The sequence below is a fragment of the Leucoraja erinacea genome, chromosome 35, assembly GCF_028641065.1.
Source record: "Leucoraja erinacea ecotype New England chromosome 35, Leri_hhj_1, whole genome shotgun sequence".
Classification (NCBI taxonomy): Eukaryota; Metazoa; Chordata; class Chondrichthyes; order Rajiformes; family Rajidae; genus Leucoraja; species Leucoraja erinaceus.
The window spans coordinates 7,294,393-7,319,085 of NC_073411.1; the positions used below are offsets into that span (position 1 = coordinate 7,294,393).

At 48.3% G+C, this 24,693-nt stretch overlaps 1 protein-coding gene across 1 annotated transcript in view; it reads right to left on the minus strand.

The window, feature by feature from the left end:
- Nucleotides 1-8,793: 8,793 nt before the first annotated feature.
- slc23a2 (solute carrier family 23 member 2) overlaps nt 8,794-24,693 on the minus strand; it is a 51,985-nt gene continuing 36,085 nt past the window's right edge. The window contains exons 7-16 of the mRNA XM_055662197.1: nt 23,854-23,921; nt 22,003-22,184; nt 21,773-21,893; nt 20,016-20,172; nt 17,828-17,975; nt 16,293-16,398; nt 15,275-15,404; nt 13,119-13,256; nt 11,330-11,425; nt 8,794-9,329 (exon numbers count right to left, since the gene is read on the minus strand). Of these exons, the coding sequence (XP_055518172.1) occupies nt 9,100-9,329; nt 11,330-11,425; nt 13,119-13,256; nt 15,275-15,404; nt 16,293-16,398; nt 17,828-17,975; nt 20,016-20,172; nt 21,773-21,893; nt 22,003-22,184; nt 23,854-23,921 (1,376 nt within the window). The 3' untranslated portion in view covers nt 8,794-9,099. The remainder of the gene's footprint in view (nt 9,330-11,329; nt 11,426-13,118; nt 13,257-15,274; nt 15,405-16,292; nt 16,399-17,827; nt 17,976-20,015; nt 20,173-21,772; nt 21,894-22,002; nt 22,185-23,853; nt 23,922-24,693) is intronic.

Below are 24,693 nucleotides of genomic sequence, written 5' to 3' on the forward strand. Positions count from 1 at the left end.
CAATTGTAGATCAGCCATGATTGAATGGCGGAGTAGACTTGATGGGCCGAATGGCCTAATTTTGTTCCTGGAACTTATGAACCTTCATCCATTTTATTAACCGGGTAATCTACCAGGCCATGTGGCAATCCATCCCTGTACCCACGGCAGACACAACTTGTTTCTGATGCTGGGTCAAGCAAAAGTGCTGTCTGTGTGGCGTTTGCACGTTCTCCCTGTGACCACGTGGCTTCCATCCAGGTGCCCCAGTTTCCCAAATGCGTGCAGGTCGATTGCCATAAATAGTCTATCCAATGGGCAGTGTAATTTGGTGGGAATAGCAATGAATATGAAGAGGAAAGGCAACCAGAAAAACTAGAGCAAAATTAACCTGCTGGAGGAACTCAGGTATTTGCAGACAAACGAGTTGCGCAGTTGTGGGGACTAATGGGAGAGGTCAGATTCGGGAGAGGTCAGATTCTCAAATCTTAATAGATTTGTGTTGGAAGAAGTCAGTGAACCAGAGGCCAGAGACAACGTCTGTAGTTAAGAGACACAGCACGGAAACAGGCCCTTTGGCCCACCGAGTCCGCACCGACCAGCGATCCCCGCTCACTTACACTATTCTACACTCACGAGGGACAATTTACACTTATACCAAGCCAATTAGCCTACAAACCTGTACGTCTTTGAAGCGTGGGCAGAAACCGAAAATCCCGGAGAAAACTCCCACAGTGACGGGGAGAAAGTACAGACAGCACCTGTTGTCGGGATCGAACCCAGGTCTCTGGCGCTGCAAGCGTTATAAGGCAGCAACTCTACCCGCTGCGCTACCGTGCCGTGTGGCATTCCTACCTGAAATATAATATCAGAAGGGAGTATCTGGAGCCAAAGACTGTAGTGTGGTTACGTATAGATGCTAAAAAAGATACCGGCACACAGAACAGCGCCTTGGCATGGCTAACATCGGCCTCATAGTGCCATGGATCCAGTGCAATACTGACCCATGCATATATGTAGTTTGCAACTTCTTTGCGCGATGGTGTAGGTTTCCTCCGGGTCCTCCAGTCTTCTCTAACATCCCAAAGAATGGCCCTGGTCTTTCCTCGCCTCCTGCTTCTTCTTGCGTATGGCGTGCACAGCCTTAAGAGCCTGTCCCACTTGGCCGTCATTTGCACAATATTTACACGTCACGACGCACGTGATGGGCGCATGGTGCGCTTTACGCGTGCATTGTGCGTGATGATGTAGGCAGTGATGCGTGGCTGCGTGTGGCGTTGCAGGATTTTGTGATGTACAAAATCTTCACGTGCCATTTGCGTGATGAGCAAATGTCGGCCAAATGGGACAGGCCCTTAAAGTTGTAGAACAACTTGTTCTCTTTGACCTTATTTGATTGTGCATGCCAGGTTGAAACAGGGCGGATCAGGTGAAGGTTGCAATCTCCCACCCTCGCCTCCAGCTCTTCACCAACCTTCCACCCACACCCTTCCCACTCCCTACTGAAGAGTTCCCAAACCAAAACGTCATCTATTTTCTTGAGATGCTGCTTGACCCATTGAGTTGCACCAGCACTCTGTATCTACCTTGGGTTGGTAGCTTAATTGGTCGCTGTATGTGAATGGTAGGATGTGGGAGGAATTAAAAATCATAGGACGTGTAAATGGGTCAGTGTGGGCTCGATGGGTTGAAGGGCCTGTTTGCATGACCTCTCTCTCTATGACTGTTCTGGGAGTAGAGGGTTCATAAAACGTAGACCTGTACAGCACAAGAACAGGCCTTTGGCCCATATTGTCTGTGCCGAACATGATGCCAAGAACATTGCTAATCTACCTGCACATAACCCATCTCCATATGCCAATCCTAAAGTCTTTCAAATGCCACTAACATATCTGTTCACCCACCATCCAAACCAGTGTGTTCCAGGCACTCACCACCACTCCCCGCATACTTTGCCCCTCTCGACTGAAAGATATCCCCTCTAATATTTGATATTTCCACCCCAGGAAAAAAAAAGATTCTGACTGTCTACACCATCTGTGCCTCTCATAATTTTATAAGCAACATAATTGACTGATTTTGTAGCAGCAGCAGCAGGCTCTCTAAGATGAACATGGTGCGTTTGAGTGGAATTAAGTGGCAGGTGTGAGTTAGTCATGGGTGATTAAAATACAATACTGGTGGATGTAGCGATTAAGCCACGTCAGAGAAATCTATTAGTCAGAGTACAGGACAATAATGCTCAATAAATCTTCAGAGGATGTGCGAGGAATTATGTGAAGATGTCTTGCCCAAAGGATGAAACCTCACCATAAATGAGTCATTTACCTCAGATGCTCAAAGGAGAAACTGCTTCACGATATCTCATCCACCTTTGACGTGGGCAATTTCGTCGACAGCTTGAGAAGCGCAGAGACCAGTTCCCTGCATTAGACCAGTCACTGTGCCGTGGAGTAATAAAGGCTATTTCCTTTCCCCCCACATCTTCAAGTTGAAGAGACCGAGTCATCTAATTGCGATCCAGAAGAGCAAGATTTAACATGGGCAGAATTCAGGCTTTCAAGTGTAAAGGGCCTGTCCCACGGGCATGCGACTCCATGCGGCAAGCGCGACCAAACGGGCCGGTCCCACCAGCATGCGCCTGCATGCGGCAAGCGCGACCTAACGTGGTCGCTTGAGCCGTACGGCCTCGCGGGGCCGGTCCCACTTCAATCGCCGGAGCCGTATGGAGTTGTGCGGGGCTGGTCCCGACATCGCGTGGGGCTCCAAAATACTGACCGTGTTTAAAAATTCCGCGTGGCAACAGCCTGCCGGCCCGCAGCCGCCTCGATGCCGTGTCACTCATTCGACCTCTGCAGCTCCCGCTTCTGGTTTGGTCACGCTTGCCGCATGCCGTACGGCTCAAGCGACCAAGTTAGGTCGCGCTTGCCGCATGCAGGCGCATGCTGGTGGGACCGGCCCATTAGGTCGCGCTTGCCGCATGCAGGTCGAATGCTCGTGGGACAGGGCCATAAAGCAGCTGACAATGCCAGACCAAAGGAACATTATGTGTCAATGATGATGATTGGGTCAGGCAGAATTACTCCAGCATTTTTTGTCTACCTTCAATTTCAACAAAGCATCTGCAGTTCTTTCCTGCAAATGGTGGTCATCGCATGTTTCTTAAGGTGAAAGCGTCATTTATCCTTATACATCTATTCCATGAATAGTCAGTGTTATAGAACGTGGAAACAGGCTCTTCGGCCAAAATATTTCCATCCGGCCCAACATGCCCCATGTACACTAGTCTCCCCTCCCTACTTTTGGCCCATGTCCCACTAAATCTACCCTACCCATTTACCTGTCTAAAAGATTCTTAAATGTTGCTGTGGTACCTGCCTTAACTATCTCCTGCACAGTCTCTTGCCCAGTGTAGGTGAATCAAGGACCAGACATAGGTTTAAGGTGAAGGGGAAAATATGTAATAGTAATCCGAGGGGTAACATTTTCCACACAAATGGTGGTGGGTGTGTGGAACAAGCTGCCAGAGGAGGCCGTTGACGCAGGGATTATCCCACCATTTAAGGAACAGTTCGACAGGCTTGGAGGGATTGAACCAAACAGGGGCAGGTGTAGCTGGGACATGTTGGCCGGTGTGGGCAAGATGGGCCGAAAGGCCTGTTTCCACACTGTATCACCCTACGACTCTTCCAGCAGCTTGTTCCATACACCACCCTTTGTGCAAAAAAAAAGTTACCCCTCAGGTCCCCAATAGTGTCTCGGTTTTCCTGCATGCCAGTAGGGGGGGTGCTTCAATTTAAACTGAACTATTTTTGACTATTGTACTGTTGTAATGTTATTTTTACAAACCATGTTCTCGGGGTATCTAAATCTAAATTTTATTAGTTATTTAAGTTATGACATCGGATGGAAGCTGCACACCAAATCTCGTTGCACTTATGTGCAATGACAATAAAATATATTATTATTAATATTATTAATTTGGTGAGGCATTACAAACGGACATGAACATTGTTTACAATCATCAGCAAAACAGCCTAATCCCCACAGCATCTCGCTTGCCCATCACAGCTGTTTCTGTGATCCACTGCCACAGGGGGGAATAGAACCCTTGTGTATATTCAAAGCTGAGATATAGTCCTAATCACAAAAGCGAAGGAGAGACGAGAGATGTGGGAAAAGGGCTGCGGATTTGAACGCTATCGGATCAGCCATGAACCCATTGATGGATGGCACAGTCTCAAGGGGCTGAATGGCCTGCAGAAACATCACCTAATTAATCACCTCTCGTTCTTTTCCTTTGGTGCCCAGATATTAATAACCCTGACAGGACTATTAAACAGTTGCTAAATTATGAACCTTGGCTGCAGTAAGGACTTTGGGCTTTTGTGCACCAGTGTTGGTGTTATTCCTTTATTGATTTATTATTATATGCTGTTCATTAGTACTCTGTTTAAGGGTCTGTCATGCTGCTGCAAGTAATAATTTAATCTTTCCACTCTCAATACATATGATAATTAAACACTCTTGGGGACTTGGCCAATAATGGCAGGGAAAGATGGAAAATAAAATGCATGAAGAGAAGGTGGATTTGTTGCTAAGTTTACACCATTTTTTTTTAATTTTGTAGTTATTGAACCAACTTGGAATGAGATTAACAGATATCATGTTACAAACAGCCAGTGAAAGTCTTGCAAAGAGATCACAGGCATTTAAATAGATTTGACAGATATTCATGATGCAACGTTGGAAAAATACACTTGATATTTATCTGCATTTCTATGTGCTGATATTGCACAGGGTACAAAACAGAAACAAGAGTTATTTTTGTTAACAGACAGGCAGCAACAGAACAATTTTTAACTATCGTTCCAGCTCTTGAGACAACGCAAGATGCAACTTAGCCAACTTGGACTTGAACCAAATGCAGCAAAGTAGCCCCCTGAAACTGGCACTAAACTCACTCACTATTATCCTATGAGAAGGGGTCGAAGTAGTTAGAATGCCCAAAATCTTCCAGCCCACCTACCACTGGTGCAATGAACTGGAAGACAGGGAAGGGGGAGAGCACTTTATAATGCCCGTTCTTGCATGGTTCCACTCTCTTTATTCCCAAAGTCTCATCAGGTAGATGCCCGGCGATCAAGCCACAGAGAGCAGGATCGGAGTGGTTCGTGGGCCAATTAAAAATAAAAATAGACGTCACCACGGCTTTTGTTTCCGATGAATGATCGATCGATGGATCGCCGGCTCTCAAGAGTGCCAGGCTCAGTTCAATGCCCACGCCTCCATGGTCTCCTAGTGATCCAGTAACATTGATGTACTGTGCACGCACCACTGCGACCTTGGACAGGGCAACCACAACAGCGGGCACAAAGAATGGCCAGACGGGGCACAAGACGATTGGCCTTGGCTGGGATGAGCGGAATTGTTGCAACTGTGGTAATGACAAGGGTGAAACATCATTGCTCAGTTAGAGTGCAATGTGCTGGGGTTGGGCCTGCCCAATGCAGCCAGCTGTTGAGCTGGACATATGATAGCATTGCTCCACCAGGTCCACTCAATAAGACCCCGTCTGGTCTCAAGAGGCCAATGTATCCCTCTTATGCCCACACAAGTGCCAGTTTCAGAAAGCTACTACACAACATCGCAGGGCGGGTAAGGAACCAAATGGAAACGACAACAAAGATTGATCAACAGTGCTTTGTTGGACAAAAGGTTATGGGGATGTATCACACACAAAACTTTAATACTCTCTCCGGCCGAGATTTCACCAGGTGGAAAACAGTGCACACTTTCACTTCCAGTGAAACGCTCTCAACTAATGCCAACCAAACCAAGATCAGAGCAACAACTGCCCAGGATCACCCCCCCCTCCCTCCCCATATCTCAACTACTCTCCTCCCTAGCAGCATGTTAACATTAACTGAAAAATAAAAAATAATAATCCACAGATATATATATATATATATTTGTAGATATATATTATTTACACATTCAAGGAATGAAAGCCTGGATTTACAGGGTGTAGCAACAGTTTGGGTTGTAAGCCAGCCTGTAACTGATCGGAGGGCCAGTCTCCAGGGTCAGCCCGTCCCTGAAACACAAAGTGGTCTGGGTCCAGAGGCTAACCTTTGGGAATTTCCTCCCACATCCATCACCGGGAACCCTTGACCCATTTACTCGTCTCCGGGTTACCCGTCCACCCACCCAACCTCAGCAACGTTTAAACCCCTGGGTGTTTGATCATGTTACCGAACCCTCAAAGGGTGTTGATCAAGTTACTGGAACCCTCTGTCCTGCTGCCTGCCCCAACTCAATGATCACTCCAGCGACTTCAACATTAATTACAATCGCCACACTTCATTGGGCATCGAGCCCCCCCCCCACCGCCCCTCAAAAACACATGAGGAAAGTGTCAGAGAAATAAAGTAGACAATATTTACGGGATTATGGTTGTAGTTTTCTCCTCTGTTGTTTAAGCTACTAATAGTGAGGGACACTGCTGGGCGACACGCCCAGTTCTCTTCTGATGGGGATGAGGGGGAGTTGCTTGGTCACTGGATGAGGTGACACTCAGGATGGTCTCCATTCGCCTAATGGAGCAATCTACAGCTCCTTGCTGCCCTGCCCTGCACACCCCTCTCCCCCCATCCTTAAACCCAGATGTTTGGTGAAGCTCATTAACACACAGCAGTGCTCTATGAAGGAATCACTCCTTGCCATGTCACAATCTGTCATGTTGCAAAGAATGCAACCTTAAGAAAAAAAAAATACCTTATGGATAATAAAGACTAGTGTTAGACTGCCCAATGCATCCCCACATCTAGCAGGGATGAGCCTTCAGAGTGGTACAACCACATCCATGCCCAATGTTTGTTGAGTTTGGGTCAAGTGTATTACCGTTAGAGTAGGGTCTGAAGTTTCTACAGCTTCACACAGATACTCTTTGCCCATGTCTGTCTCTTTGGAGCAACTGATGTTGTTATTGTTTGAAGAAGGAGCCCTCTCCAAACATCCCATCACCAATCCCATGCCATTACCAATAACATGTTCCCATCGCTAACCAGCGGCGTCACTCTCCAGTTCTCTCAGCCGACAAGAGTTGAGGAGAGAGGCCCCAATGGGCAAAGGTTGGGAGTTCTTTGAAGGTGGCTGCAAGGTGACCTTGCTCGATAGCTAACGAACGCAAAGTGGTGCCCAAGCAGGAGATCCTGGTTAATGAGGTGAGACAGAGCCAGCGGATGTATGTGGCAGTGCGGTGGCTCCCATGCTTCACCCTAATGATGGAAGCATGTCTAACTTCTTACTGGCTGATAGATATTCTTAGCCTAAATACTTGCATACTTTCATTCCCCCCCAAATCATCCTCGACTCAAACGTCTGAAAGCTAATGATTGCCCATGCAAAGGATTGGAAGGAAAGTCAGTCGAGGGAGCAGAACAGAACGGACTCGAGTGAGCATGTTCAACGTGAAGAGGTGGTGGGACAGGGACAGGGAGACGTGGGCAGAATGCCCACGGAGTTCCACCTCAGACTGACTCAGGACCCCAGCACGTCAAATGCGGAGGGCGCAGGGGAAAGTGAAATGCCGCAAAGCGCTTGTGCTCCAAGGAAGGACGACACAAGCTGCACCAGGCTGAAGGAGGACCTCACTGAGGCCAATTAGGATCTCATGGACATGGAAGAAAAATGGATGAATTCGGATCAAGACAAACACGTGGATTAGCAAAAGAGATTCCAGGCAAAAAAAAAAAACCCAGTTAAAGGGCTCAAAATCTTTGGAATCATGCCACAATTAAGTTTTATTTTTGAGAGTGAGGGGGTGAAATCTAAAACCTCCATCATAATATACTTTTTAAAAACTGCATGTTCTGGAAATCTGAAATAATAACTGAAAATGCTGGCGATATTCAACTTTCCAGACAATATCAGTGGAGCAAGTAGGGTCATTGATCTTTCTCTTCAGAAGTCAAGAGAAAGGTGATTAAGGGTGCAGTGAAATGGAGGGGAGGTGGAGAGAAGGGAAACTCTGCGCCCATATGATAACTGAGACACTGAACACACAAGTAAGTACTTGTCAGATTAGAGGTTTGGTCACTTCAGCCGACCAGTCCCGAGGGCATATTACACATCTCTGGACTTGACGTTGAATGCAACTATTTCAGATAACCAACCCTTCCAGTTTGTTTAATACTTCCGGAATTCTTTTTAATTTCAAGTATTTTTCTGTGTTGCCCAACATGGTGTTTTGGAGACACAAGGAACTGTAAATGCTGTTTTATTTTTTTTTTTTAAAACGAGACCCATCACATTATCTCCTCTGGCACAACCAGTTTCTCTGTGGCCCCATCCTACCACAGGCATTCCCCTTTCTCCTTGCCAGCCACCCCTCTGCCCTTCACTGCAAGGTGGTCGACTTCTCACCTTTCCCAATTATGAAGATAACTCACTGACCGGAAACATTAACTCTGTTCCTTGCTCCACAGATGACACCTGACCTGCCGAGCATTTTATTTACCGAGGAGGGGACGTGGGGGAAGAATAATAGCGGAGTTCAATTTCAGGTAGATGGAACAGACTCGATGGGCCGAATGGGCTTGAGGTTCTCTCATTAGGATGTTGCTTTGCTAGATCCATTACTGGTACACACCTCGTATCGCAATTAAATGGCCCCCACCCTCTGCTCAGCAGAAGGTTGAGGGGTTGCACCGACCATATGGCCAACTGTGGGGCTTTTCCTATCCCCCCCCCACCTACCCCCTCCCCCCCCCCCCCCCCCCCCCCCCCCCCTACACCCCACCCCCTCCCCTCCCCAACATGCACACGACCACTAGAAAACAGCTTTGTCAGCCCAGACAACAATGACTTGGATGAAGTGTTGGCCGGCAATGACTCTTGACAAAGATGCCAATCCGGCAATGGCAAAAAACACTCTGCTCCCATCCCCATCGACACGTCAGAGAGAGTTGTGCGGCCACACATGCGTTGAGAAGGGAGCAGAGGGTGGAGAGGAGGGAGGGCAACGCCACACTGCTGTCTTCTCCGCTTTGGGCACAAATACACGATGGACGGGAGGAGCCTCTACAGACACAGCCAACAGTGATGGCGTCCTCAACTCTATACCGTGGACTCGGGCATCTCGTCCCGCCTCCGACTGTTCTTCTTCTCCCTGTACTCCTGCCAGTAGTACCCAGTGAAGGTCGGGCAGATGGGCAGGTAACTGAACAGTTTGTATCGCCTGAGATATTTCATGCCGATGGGCAGGTCATAGGTCTCCTTGCTGTCTGAGGTCTTGTATCCAACGATTCCAATCTTCGACTTGCAAATGCCCCTCTCGTCAGTGGTTCCTATAGTGGAGCAAAATGGGGAACAAAGTCAATGAAAGAAATGGCATTTCTATAGCGCAGCGGTAGAGTTGCTGCCTTACAGCGCCAGACACCCAAGTTCAATCCTGTTGTATGCCTGGGGTTTGTACCTTCTCAAGAGTCAAGAGTCAAGAGTCAAGAGTCAATTTAATTGTCATTTGGACCCCTGGAGGTCCAAACGAAATGCCGTTTCTGCAGCCATACATTACACACAAATAGACCCCAGACACAACATAATTACATTCTCCCCGTGACCGCGTGGATTTTCTCCGGAATCTTCGGTTTCCTCCCACATTTCAAAGACGTACAGGTTTGTAGGTTCACTGGCTTGGTAAAATTGCAAAAAAAATTGTCCCGAATGTGCGTAGGATAGTATGCGGCGCGGATTCAGTGGGCCGAAGGGACAGTTTCCGCGCTGTATCTCTAAACTAAACTAAACCATCTCGAAAGTGCTCTGATGTCAATGAAGTATTTAGTGCCAATGAACTGGGTACAGCAGGCTAGCTAATAATAACCAGTTAACCTGCTGTTTAGTGATACTGAAGGATTGCTCCCAACAACACTGCTCTGCTTGAAAGGAGACAAGGCGGTGGAGGAACACCCATGGGAGCGTCAGACGGCACCACTGGAGTTTAGAAGGATCAGGGAGACCTCATTGAAAGTTACCGAACAGTGAAAGGTCTGGATAGAGTGAATGTGGAGAGGATGCTTCCACTAGTGGGGAAGTCTAGGACCAGATGCCATAGCCTCAAAATTATAGGACTACCCGTAGAAAATTGACGAGGAATGTCTTCAGTCAGAGGGTGGTGAATCTATGGTATTTATTGCCACAGACAGCTGTCGAGGCCAAGCCAAAGGGTATTTTTAACACGGATATTGACAAGATTCTTGATTAGTAAGGCTGTCAGAGTTTATGGGTAGAAGGCAGGAGAATGGGGCTGAGAGGGAAAGAAAGATCAGCCATGATTGAATGGCAGAGTAGACTTGATGGGCCAAATGCCCCAATTCTGCTCCTATAATTTAAGAACTCAGCGGGTCTGTCAGCATCTTTGGAGGAAAATGGACCGTCAGTGTTTCTTGGGTCAGGGCTGGTCTTCAAACTGACCCCATCTTCAGTGGGGAGGAATTATTCACGTTTCAGGTCCTGATGCGGGATTCCCTATCCATAAAGTTAACAATTATTTCCCTCTAACCCCTTCAGCCCTGCACAGATGCTGCTCTATCCACTGAGTTCCTCCTGTAATTCGTCTCTTGCTCCCGAAATCCTGCAACTCAATCATCAGCGAGGTTGATTTTAAAAAGCGTCTCGAGGAGGAGAAAATAGCGGGAGCAGAGGGAAAGTCAAGGTGCAGGGCAGTGAGGGGATAAGAGTGAGTGGTGGAGCGAAGGAAACCAGGCAGTAGAGGTTGGAATTGAAAGGGGGTGAATATCACATAAGGAAAAAGTACATTTCATGATGCAACGAGGGAACGTTGATATGCCATAACCATATAACATATAACAATTACAGCACGGAAACAGGCCATCTCGACCCTTCTAGTCCGTGCCGAACACATAATCTCCCCTAGTCCCACATACCTGCGCTCAGACCATAACCCTCCATTCCCTTCCCATCCATATAACTATCCAACTAGCAACTGCAATGTGGAATTAACTATGTGGGTTATTTTTCATTGTATCGCTGCTGGCAAATTCATTTCACTTCCACTTTATGTGCAAGTGACGAATAAAACTGATTGCGATTGTGATTGTGGAGCAATATTCGTCCTGCACCGACTGGCTCGTATCCCTGTGTTATCTGTTTGGCCAACAGAGGCTGTGGTAAACTCCACAATCAAACGTACATGGGCCGATTCACTGGCCAAGTGAAGGGGGAGGTTGTACCACACACTATGGTCAAGTAATCAGCCCGGAGATGCACGAGGTCCCTGATCTGGGCAATTCTGTGATGGGTTTGACCCGAACGGACATGTCGAACCCACCTGGGATGGTGTTGTCCAGGATGAAGGCGACACAGCCACCCACAAACATGGCGGTTGTCAACAACACGTTCAGCACTTGGTCAATCTCAACAACACCTGCAAGGTAATCCCAAAAATGGCCGATCAAACAGTGACAATGCACCAACACAATTAATGTTATCTTGTGAAACATAGAGTAGCAAACCCATTCTCCAGCCCCCGTCACACATCTGTGTGTGAGACAATTGCAAACACTCATAGACCGTACGACTGTACAGCACAGGAATGGGCCCACTGGGTTTTTTTCATGTTCAGAAGTCATAGCAGCTGGATTAGGCCATTTGGCCAATTGAGTCTACTGTGCTATTCAATCACAGCTGATCTATCTATCCCTCTCAATCCCATTCTCCTTCCTTCTTCCCCCTTGTTTGTGCCAAACATGATGCTTAGTTAAACTGATCTTATCTGCCTGTACATGATCTGTATCCCTCTATTCCCTGCACTTCCATCTTCCACGTGCCTATCAAAAAGCCTCTGAAACACCACTGTAGTATATCTGCCTCCACCACCACCACACCTGGAAACGCATTCCTGGCCCCAACCACTCCCTCTGTAAAAATAAATTAGCCAGCACATCTCAATTACACTTTCCCTCCTCTCACCTTGCAATAAATATGCCCTCGAGTGTTGAACATCACCACCCTGGGAAAACAGTTCTGACTGTCCACCCTATCTACGCCTCTCATCATTTTATCTACTTCTATCAAGAGGGCATCACATTGACACAGTGGTAGAGTTACGCCTTACAGCGCCAAAGACCCGGGTTAAATCCTCACTACAGGTGCTGTCTCTACGGAGTTTGTACGTTCTCCCTGTGACCGATTGGGTTTTCTCCGGTTGCGCCGGTCTCGTCCCGCACTCCAAAGACGTACAGGTTTGTAGGTTAATCTGTAAATTGTAAATAGTCCCTGGTCTGTGGGATAATGCTTGTGTACAGGGAGACTGATCTGTTCGGTCAGCACGGGCTCGGTGGGCCGAAGGGTCTGTTTCTACGCTGTCTCCCCGCCTCCTCCAACACTTCTCACCCAACACGTCTGACCAGGCAGCCTGCGGACACTCTGGCAGTGGCAATCTGATATCTCAGCCCGGCATTTCTGCAAGCAAGAGGGTGGTATTGTGGCGGGGACTGGCAGGAATCCAGCCAAAAACTAGTCGAACACAAGTGTGTGCTCTAGACATGTTTATTCTTCTGCATTCTAGATGTGTTTGTCAATCTGCTGAGATTGGAGGGCCAATCAAAGCTGGTCCCTTTTTCCAACATTTGGCCCTTCTAAACCTCTCCTATCCGTGTAGCTGCCCTTCTTGGGCCCCCTTCGGTTATGGCTGACCATGGACGTCTCCGTGGTTGGGGGACACCAGTGCGTGACTTTGTTTAATGCGGGGAGACTGGTGCACAGACAGCTACCACACAGTCCTTGACAGATCTGGGTCACGATCCAGTGGCATGAAGTCCAAGACGACCGGAGACCCTTTTCTGCTGCAGCCTTCCCAGCCGTTGTGACGCTCCACTAAGGTCAGCCATCATCCTCCGCCTGTTCCACCGTTGAGGTCTTGGTTGGATTGCTCTTTGTCAGAGACCTCCCCCTCGACCTTACGGCCATGGGTGGCCCTACCAGGAGCATAGCTCCAGACGGCATCGCTCTCAAGATCTCAAGACCACACAAGCTTCTCCACCACGACAAGGTGACAATCCACGGAGAGGCCCAGGTGTATTTATAGACAGATCTATAGACAAATCGAACAGACTTACCTGTTACAAGGGGATTCCGCTTCACGTAGCTGGGCAACATGAGACCAAAGAAGATCGAGAATCCGAGGACAAAGAGGTTGCGTGAGGAGTTGAGATCAACAAACTGAAGGTTGGACAATCCCACGGCAGTAATCATTCCTGCAGGTAAAGAGTCACATTTACTGAAAAGCCTCCTCGGTGGAAAACACCTCGACTAAGCTTCACTCGATGGCCGTCTATATTCGGTGGCGTTTCTCTGCCCCCATTAACGTCCCATACAACGGATGAATGGGTCTGCATCTGGTGGGGCCGAGCAAGGGAGATAATTCCCCAAATCCCCCCAAAAAAAAGATCGCCCTCAGATGACACCAGAACCATCCAAACCTGCCGAGCAAGCCTGAGGTTCAGGAAGAGCAGGACAAAAACAGTGCTGTCGTACAGCGCCAACACTGTGCACTGCAGTGCTCTCTCTGAGAATACTATTCTGCCCAAGTGCAGCACCAATTCTGTGTACCGCAGTGGTCCCTCTAAAGGTACTGCACTCCCTCAGCACAGCATGAACTCTGTTGCCAGTGCTCCCTTGGTACAGCACCAGCTTCCTCAGACAGTGCTGTACTCTCCCATCATTGCCCATCCAACAGTACTGCCATCCCTCTGCGACAGCATTATGCTCCCTCGTTATTGCTCCCGTGGCAGTGCAGTGCTCCATAAGCCATTTTGCCATGGCATACCCATCACCCCTCCCCCCTTCTTCCCCCCCCCCCCCCCCCCCCCCCCCACGCTTTTGAACTCCCATTTTCCGACCAGGGGCTCAGCCCACAACTAGAGAGTCAGGGCCACACAGTGTGGAGACATAGAAACATAGACATAGAAATTAGGTGCAGGAGTAGGCCATTCGGCCCTTCGAGCCTGCACCGCCATTCAATATGGTCATGGCTGATCATCCAACTCAGTATCCCGTACCTGCCTTCTCTCCATACCCCCTGATCCCCTTAGCCTCAAGAGACAGGCCCTTCGGCCCACCTTGCCCATGCCAGCCAAGATGCCCCATCTCCACCAGCCCCATCCACCTGCATTAGGCCCATAGCCTTCTAACAAACGCATGCACAGATAGCTGTGGAGTGACTTCAAGCAGCATGGTGCGGGTGCATTCTGCCAGTAGTCACACCCAGCTTTATTTTTTGCTCATCTCTATCGCAAATTGGCAGAACTTGGTGGGGCAAATAAAAAGAGCAAAAACACAGATGGTGCAAACGAGAAGTGACAACAGAAAATACAGGAAATGGGTTGAAGAGATCAGGCTGCATCTGTGGAGAGGGAAACTGACGCTGCCAGATCTCAAACCTGAAACCTTCCCTCCGTTACTCTCGCCAACAAACATTGCCCGTCATGATTAATGTTTCCAGCACGTTGGTGTTGTCTCACAACCCAGCGGCACGGTGGCGCAGCGGTAGAGTTGCTGCCTTACAGAGCCAGCGGCTCGATCTGGCTCAATCCTAACTGCAGGTGCTATCTGTTCAGAGTTTGCACGTTCTCCCTATGATCGCATGGGATTTCTCCGGGTGCTCGGGATTCCTCTCACACTCCAAAGACGTGCTGGTTTGTAGGTTAATTGGCTTCTGCAGATTGTCCCCAGTGTGTAGGATAGAATTAGCGTGAATAGGTGATCGCTGGTCAGCGTGGACTCTGTGGGTCGAAGGGTCCGTCTCTACTCTGTATCTCTGCAAACTACATAATGGCCAGCAAATTGGCGTGGCGGTAGAGCTATTGCCATACAGCGCCAGTGACCCAGGTTCAATCCCGACTACGGGTGTTTGTCTGTATGGAGTTTGTACGTTCTCCCCGTGGCCTGTGTGGGTTTTTTTCCCGAGATCATCGGTTTCCTCCCACACTCCAAAGACGTTTAGGTTTGTAGGTTAATTGGCTCGGTATAAAATTGTAAATTGTCCCTACTGTGTGTAGGATAGTGTTAGTGTGTGGGGAACGCTGGTCGGTGCGGACTCGGGAAGCTCCAGCTTCCGCCCTGTATCTCTAAACAAAACTAAACTTGGTGGTTCAGAGCTGTCGTTACTGGAGCCAAGATGCAGGACTCGAGTTGATCTCTTAACCCACCCTCCCGCAAGCGATTCACCCAGGTCAGTGCAGGCAGCTACTCCAGATATTTAATGGCAACATACCAAACAAGGTGCAGAAGAGAGCTCCGAGGACTGGGTCGGGGAGCGATGCAAAGAGAGCACTGAACTTTCCGATGGACCCCAGCAAAAGCATCATCGCAGCTCCGTACTGTATGACCCTCCTGCTCCCCACCTGCAGAGCCAACATGGAGGGTTAATAATTAGAATCGGTTTAAAAATCAATTCTCCGACCAGCAGGCGGTGCCAAGCAGAGAAGGTGTCCAACATGTGCAGATGCTGGTTTACATCGAAGATAGATACAGAATGCTGGAGTAACTCAGCAGGACCGGCAGCATCTCTGGAGAGAAGGAATGGGTGACGTTTCGGGTCGAGACCCTTCTTCAGGCTAAGAGTCGGGGGAGGGGGAATCTAGAGATAGGGAAGGGTAGGGTGTGAACATGGCAGATCAAAGTAGCACAAAGTAGTGCTTGAGATCAGTCAACCCACAACTCGGAAGCCCATCAGAGGAGGAAGGCCACCTGCTGACTCGGTGTTAACAGAACTTCCCTGGAGAACACCGGAGGCTCGCTATTCTTGGAACAGGACAGCACAGGGTCAGGCCCTTCAGCCCACGACTTCTGTGCTGAACATGAGAGAAGCATCGAGTCAGAGGGTGGTGAATCTGAGGAATTCTTTGCCACAGAAGGCTATGGAGGCTACGTCAGTGGTCAGAGATAGATAGATTCTTGATTAGTACAGGTGTCAGAGGTTATGGAGGAAAGGCAGGAGAATGGGGTTCGGAGGGAGAGATAGATCAGCCATGATTGAATGCGAAGTAGACTTGATGGGACGAATGGCCTAATTCCACTCCTATCACATGACACAAATTCTGAGTATGTTCAGTTATTGAATGTATTCAAGGAAAAATTAGATAGGGACTAACTGGGGGTGATCGGGAATAGGCAGGAAAATGGCATCGAACCCAAGAATTATCCCAGGCACAAGGGTTCAACAGTTGATCCTTTCTTCTTAGTATTACAAAGAGGGCCCAGCCACTGCAAATTCCCAGTCGCAGTCTTACCTTTGTGATTCCCAACACCCCGATGTTGGGGCTGGAAGATGTGGACCCGTTTCCGGTGCCAAATAGCCCATCCAGTATACAGGAACAACCTTCAACCATGATGCCCCTGCAAGCAAAGAATCACCAAGGTGTAGGAACAATTACCTGGGTACCGCTTGTAAAAAACAAAACAAACAGGCATCTGCCACCTTAGCTACCCGGGCAATTCAACAGTGGTGCAGCGGTAGAATTGCTGGCTAACAGCGTCAGAGACCCGGGTTCCATCCTGACTAAGGGGGCTATCTGTACGAGGTTTGTACGTTCTCCCTTCGGCCCACCGAGTCCGCGTCTATGGGCACACCGCACACTAATGCTATCCTTCACGCTCGGGACAATTTACAATTATATCAAGCCAATTAACTTACAAACCTGTACATCTTTGGAGTGTGGGAGTAAACTGGAGCGCCCAGAAAAAACTCACATGGTAGAAACTCCGTACAGACAGCACGGGTCGTCAGGATCGTACCCAGGTCTCTGGCGCTGAGAGGCAGCAACTCAACCACTGTGTCACCCTGGTCGAATAGCTGTGGTCATTTTAGTGTCTCTGTTAGTGATGCCCCGGTTTTACTGATGAATATATATTTAGTTGCACAACTCCTGTGGCTGATTTTGAACCCGTGTACCTGGTCTTACTTCCCACTGCACTGTTAGTGACTTGCACACCATGTTCCCACCTCTACACACAAAGGCGCGCACGCACACACACAAAGACACACACACACACACACAAAGATGCACACACACACACAAAGATGCACACACACACATAAAGACACACACAGACTCACACAAAGATGCACACACACACAAAGACGCACACACACACACACAAATATGCACACACACACACAAAGACACACACACACACACACAAAGATGCACACATACACAAAGACGCACACACACACACAAATACGCGCACACACACACACAGATGCAAAGACACACACACACACACACACACACACACACACACACACAAAGACGCACACACACACACACACACACAAAGACCAAGGCACGGTCACGCACACACAAAGACACAAAAGTAGACACACACACAAAGACTCAAAGGCATAAAAGCACATAATTGCGCACACACATACACACAAAGGCGCACGCACACCCACACAAACGTGCGCACACACATAACACACAAAAAGGCGTACGCACACAAAGTACACACACACACACACACAAAGGCACACACACACACAAAGGTACACACACACACAAAGGTGCACACACAAAGGTGCACACATACACATAAATACACACACAAAGGCACGCACACACATACACACAAAGGCGCACACACACACACTCACACACAAAGGCGCACACACACACTCACACACACACACACAGGCGCACACACACACACACACAAAGGCACACACACACACACACACACAAACACACACACACACACACACACACACACACACACACACACACACAAGGACTCGCACACACTTCAGACAGCGCTCGGTTACCTGTTGATTGCGTGTATCGGCGGGGTTGGGGCACCGGACAGCCGGGCGCAGGCGTAGTAATCGCCGATGGACTCGATAATACTGGCAATCACCGCACTCATCATCCCGATCACTCCCGCTAGGGTCACGGTGGGGAGTCCCCACTGTACTGTGAAGGGTGAGAATAAAATGATCAGTTCTGCTCGGGGAATAAGATCTTCAATATCACAACTGCCAAAAGACAAATCAATAAGGCCTAACTAAATAGCAAAGGATCAACTTCACAAGAGTGCGGTCAAGTTGCAGACACGATAGGCGTACTTTTAAAAATTAGGATAGTTTGCAAGAATCATTGGGACTCCATTTCTGAGGTGGGAAAATAGCTTAAACATCATGGGAAGACACAAAGTGCTGGAGTAACTCAGCAGGTCTGGCAGCATCTCTGGAGAATGAGGAGAGGCGACATTTCGAGTTGCGGCCTTCTTCAAACTGAAGGAGGTGGTGGGGAGGAAAGCTAGCTGGAATAGAGGAAGGGCGGGACAAAGCCTAGCAGACAGTACATGAAGAAGTGCAGTAAAAAGGAACTGCAGGTGCTGGTTAATACACAAAAGGATAAAGTGCTGGATTAACTCAGCAGGTCAGACAGCATCTCTGGTGAAGATGGATAGGGTGACCTTTCTGGTCGGGACCCTTCTTCAGAATCTGAAGATGACATCTCAGTCTATAAGAAGGGTTCCCCACCCATCCATGTTCTCCATGGATGCTGTCTGACCCGCTAAGATACGCCAGCACTGTGTCTTTGGTAACCCAGCATCTGCAATTCCTTGTTTCCACAGCTTAAACTTCACCTTGTATTTACACTCCACATTGGTCTTCATCTACATAATTGTCCAAGTGTTTTTGGGCTGTACAGTCACATTAGCTCAAGGCTCCTTCCTACTGTTGGGGTGTTCCCGATGTTGGGGGAGTCCAGAACCAGGGGCCACAGTTTAAGAATAAGGAGTAAGCCATTTAGAACGGTGATGAGGAAACACATTTTCTCACAGAGAGCGGTGAGTCTGTGGAATTCTCTGCCTCAGAGGGGAGTGGAGGCAGGTTCTCTGGATGCTTTCAAGAGAGAGCTAGATAGGGCTCTTAAAAATAGCGGAGTCAGGGGATGTGGGGAGAAGGTGGGAACGGAGTACTTATTTGGGATGATCAGCCATGATCACATTGAATGGCGGTGCTGGCTCAAAGGTGCTGTCTATTGTCTATTGTGTGGCACATGCCAACCCTTAATCGGGATTAGTAGTAATCAATTTCAGAAGAAGAGTCCCACCCATCCTATTTCTCCAGGGATGCTGCCTGACCCGCTGAGTTACTCCAGTACTTTGGGTCTATCTTCATTAATAAAGTCCCTCAATGTTAACCTGATTGAATAAAATGGGGACTTAGGAGGAAAGGGAGAGAGAGTAAAATCAGTTCAACTCAAGTCCAATCTGTCTGATCATTGTACTGAGTTCAGGTGCTAAGATTGGCTGTGGCTCAGTGCTCAGGACACGTCACTGAGGCAGAAGGTTGGGGCTTCAGTCTCACGCCTCCAGGTGCTTTCAAGAGAGAGCTAGATAGGGCTCTTAAAAGTAGCGGAGTCAGGGGATATGGAGGAGAGAAGACAGAAGCGGGGTACTGATTGGGGATGATCTGCCATGATCACATTGAATGGCGGTGCTGGCTCGAAGGGCCGAATGGCCTACTCCTGCACCTATTGTCTATTGCTTGAACACAAAAGGCTCAGTTGATACATTCAGAACCACAGCACCTCCGCGCAATCAGGAGCTATTTTTCACCTGAGAAAGACACAAAAGGCTGGAGTAACTCAGTGGGTCAAGTTGCATCTCTGGAAAAAAGGAATAGGTAAGGTTTCGGGTCGGTGCTGCCTGTTACTCCAGCATTTTGTGTCTATGGTCGGTGTGAACCAGCATCTCCAGCTCCTTCCGACACATATTGAATGATACGTTTGGCGGGAGCTTGCTCAGCTCACCAAAATAAAAATGACGCAACGAGAAGCCGAATAGAAATTCAAGTTATCCGCATGGCCCATTAGTAAAGTCTCAAAGAGCAGTCTATGGAAAGCTAATGGCTCCAATCAGCAAAGGTTCATCAGGAACTCACAAATGAAAACCACCAACTTCAGACAAAGTGAGCATGATAAAAAGGAGTGCGTACTTACAGGGGTAAGGGACTTTGAACCACGGTGCCACATCGAGGACCCCTTTCCTTGCGTCTGTGCGGGCATAGTAACCGTACTGATCACTGTCTGGTGGGAAGACATCAGTCACCGTGAAAATGAAGCACAGAAACCACGACACCAGGATGGCCAAAATAATCTACAGGAGCCAAACCAAGAGCAAAATTAGATATCACAGGAAGGAATGCAATTAGCTACACTTGCAATTTCCTATCTCCATGAAGGAAGCAGAAGACTGATTTTCTGAAACTCAGGAAGGTGGCCACATCAAAGACTCACACCACCCTGGTCACGGCTCTCGTTTCATGCTTACAATCAGGAAGTATACAGATCTGTAAACAGTGACCATGGGGTTCAAGAATAGCTTCTGCCCAACAACCATTAGCCTCCACAACACTGTAGGTTGCAGGTGGTTGCCGGAGGTTGCAGGTAGTGGAAGCAGGTTGGGAGACTGACAAAAGCCTCTAGGAACCGCACGGAAACCTTGGGTGGGGCGCAAAGTCTCCAGAGGTTTCCGTTCAGGTTTCCTAAGTGGGACAGGGGCATAAGGTTATCCAAGTTACTCTGATTGGTAGTGAGGACGGGGAGAGATGGGCAGCCATCTCTTTGGGCCAAGACACAAGGGTCAAGGATCAAGGGCAAAACCTTAGCATCTGGACTCTGGCTCCAGGATGGGGGGTACCACATTGTAGACAGGGCGATCAACAAAAGCTTATCTTACTTGAGATGTCCTGCTGAGATACTCCCAAGAGGAGCAGAGGCGTTCCACCTTGTAATTGGGACCCATGTCCCTCTGTGGTTTCCACCCTCTGAGTCCTCTGTGTTCCTCTAATTCCACCCTCTTGCACTTCCTTAAATTGCTCTATCAATGGCGGACATGTCTTCAAGCTGGTATCAAACTCCTGAATTTTTTTCCCAAAATCTCTCCGTTCCACTGCCTCCCCCCCAACCCACCCCCTCCCCAAGACGTTTCTCATAACCAATGTTTTCAACCAACCCAATACTCACTGTCCGAATGTGTCTCAATAATCCCCTTTAGACTCGTGAGATATTGACACAGCCATGTTAGCATGAGCCAACTAGAGTATGGATTTGCCAATTAGTGGGCACATTAGCCCATTATGAAAGGTCAACAGTCACATCTCAACCATACATTCCACACTAGGTGAACTTCCTACCCCTAATAGGGGAACACACACACACACACACACACACACACACACACACCCACACCCACACACCACACACACACACACGCACACACACACACACACCTTACAATCTTACCAAGCCAATTCGCCTATAAACCTGTACATCTTTGGAGTGTGGGAGGTAACCAGGGCACCGAGAGTAAACCCACACAGGTCACGGGGAGAATGTGCAAACTCCATATAGACAGCACCCTTAATCAGGATCAAACCCGGGTCTCTGGCGCTGTAAGGCAGCAATTCTACCGCTGCGCCACCGTGCCACCCAAAATTTCTTTGCCCCCTTTCCTTTGTTACAAAACGGATCTCTCTGGCTGTGGAGATGTTAGGGGCACTCGGAGCTAATGCAAAGTATAATGGGCACTGAAGCCTCCCTTTTCATAACAAGCCTTCGAGCTTTCCTACTGTGAACTCTTTGAGGCAGGAGATACCATATGATGAGAAAGTGGGAGAAGTGTGGACATCCCACGCTCTCATTATGCACCAGCCCACTGTTATCACGTTATTACCCCTAGGAGAGTAGCAACTTACCGGGAACATTTTGAATAGCTGCAACTTGTAGGCAGTCCACCCCTTTTTGTATCTGTAAACGGGAAGAGGCAGTTTGATGTTCCGTGCGTATTGAGAGAATATCAGCACCAATAATATTGTCCTGCAAGAGAAAACAGCAGTTTAAAAGTTCAGTTTAGTTTTGTTTATTGTCACGTCGACTAATATGCAATATATATTTCAATTTGCAAAGTGTAAGAGAATGTACTTACAGCATCGCGATGCCCCAGTGTTTGCCAGCTCGCTCCCCTGCTGCCTGGTAACCGGACAGGCCGATCAGTGTCACAGTTGGGGTGATGGTGAGGGGGCCAATGTAGTCGAGGAGCACTCCCGGTAGCCCCAGGAAACCGATCACCACCTCAACGAGGGAAGATACCAGCACGGCTCCCTGGATCTGCAGAGAAGAGATTTGAATCATTCGAATGTGCCGTAACAAAATCACCACCAAACAGACAGTGTAAAACAGATCAAACATCGAACAGTGGGGGGGGGGGGGGGGGTCAAGGAAAGAGCGTTCACGTCGCGGCCCCATTTCCTCCTATCTTTCCACCACCACGCACAAGAAGCGAAAATCAGACACCATTGTGTGCAGATGCCGAGAATTGTGTTCAACTCTGACTGAACAACTTCTAATCATGTGTGTGGACTCGATAAGAAAAATATCAAACAGTACAGCACAAGGACAGGCCCTTCGGCCCACAATGTCTGTGCAGAACATGATGCCAAGACCATCACCAAAGTGCTAGAGTAACTCAGCGAGTCAGGCCGCAGAGGATGGGTGAGGCTTTGGGTCGACAACCTTCTTCAAACCCCTGTCCATCACTGATCTACCTGTACATAATCCAGATCCCCCCCATATTCATTTGTACAAAAGTACAAGAGAAATTACACACTAATGGTCCCACCTCCTTTCTGCCACTTAACCTGACACTTGCAACTCTAATTTGAAACCCCCAACAAGCTGGCACAGGCATGATGGGCCAAATGGTCTCTGTAATGCAGCAGGTGGTGCAACTGGTAGATCTGCTGCCTCAACTCCAGTGACCTGGGTTCAAGCCTGAACTCTGGTTTTGTCTGTGTTGAGTTGGCACGTTCATAAGTCATAGGAGCAGCATTAGGCCATTCAGCCCATTTAATCTATACCGCAATTTAATCATGGCAGGTCATGGTTCATAACGTCATAAGTGAAAGTAGAATTAGACCATTCGGCCCATCAAGTCTATTCCGCCATTCAATGATGGCTGATCTTTCTCTCCCTCCTAACCCCATTTTTCTGCCTTCCACCCCCCATAACCTCTGACACCCATACAAATCAAGAATCTATCTAACTGCCTGAAAAATATCCACTGACTTGGCCTCCACAGCCTTCTGTAGCAAAGAATTTCACAGATTCACCACCCTCAGACTAAAGAAATATCTCCTCCTCCCCGTCCTAAAATAAAGTCCTTTCATTCTGAGGCTATGACCTCTAGTCCTAGACTCTCCCACTAGTGGAAACATCCTCTCCACATCCACTCTATCCAATCCTTTCACTATTCTGTACGTTTCAATGAGGTCCCTCTTCACTCTTCTAAACTCCAGCGAGTACAGGTCAAAGTGCCGACAAATGCTCATCATAGGTTAACCTACACATTCCTGGGATCATTCTTGCAAACCTCCTCTGGACCCTCTCTAGAGCCTGAACATCCTTCGTCAGATATGGTGCCCAAATTGCTCGCAATATTCCAAATGCAGCCTTACCAGTGTCTTATAGAGCCTAAACGTTACATCTATGTTTATGTATACTAGTTCTATTGAAATAACTGCGAGCATTGAGTTTGATTCTATGACTACGTGAGTTTCCTCTAAGTGCTGGAATTTCCTCCCACATCCCAAAGACATGAGTGCTGGTGGGTTAACTGGCTAATGTAGATCACTCCCTTGTGTAGATCTCAAGTTGCTGAAACTATAATGAGAAAAGGTTGCTTGCAAATTAGTGGAAGGACAGGATAAACTTGCGGGCCGAGTGGCCACCTACTATATGATAAGGAAATATGAAATAAGTAATCCATGGCCATCGTTACCTCTCGTATCCTTGGGTGCCAAATATGTGACGTGTCCATATATTCAGAGCTATTTGGAAAAGGGAGACCTGAAAAGAAAAGACAGGGATAGGAGAGAGTTTTTTAAAAAAGTTTAATTGAGTAATACAGCACCGAAATCGGCCCTTTGGGCCCCCCAGGTCCGCGCCGACCAGCAACCCCATACACTAGCACTGTACCTACACACTAGGGGCAATTTACAATCTTTACCGAAGCGAACTGGACAATAGGTGCAGGAGTAGGCCATTCCGCCCATCGGGCCAGCACCGCCATTCAATGTGATCATGGCTGAGCATCCCCAATCAGTACCCCGTTCCTGCCTTCTCCCCATATCTCCTGACTCCGCTGTCTTTAAGCGCCCTATCTGGCTCTCCCTTGAAAGCATCCAGAGAACCGGCATCCACTATCTTCTGGGGCAGAGAATTCCAGACTCACACCTCTCTGTGAGAAAAAGTGTCTCCCACTATAAGAATGAACCTGTAAACCGGTACGTCTTTGGCGTGTGGGAGAAAACGCGGAGGAGCCGTAGTCACAGGGTGTGAGAGGAAACCCACGTGGTCACAGGGAGAACGTACAAACTCTGTACAGACAGGTCTCTGGCACAGGGTCTCTGGCGCTGTAAGGCAGCAACTCTACCGCTGCGCCACCCTGCCACCCCGAAACAACAAATGCAAAATGCTTTTGGATTGACATCATGCCACAGATCTTTAACCAGTGGTAATGGGTTTATACAAAAATGAATTCCACTGTACATGTGACAAAGTACCATACCATAGTATTCTGCACACCAATGAAATTATCAGGCAAGGTTTGTTTGTTTTT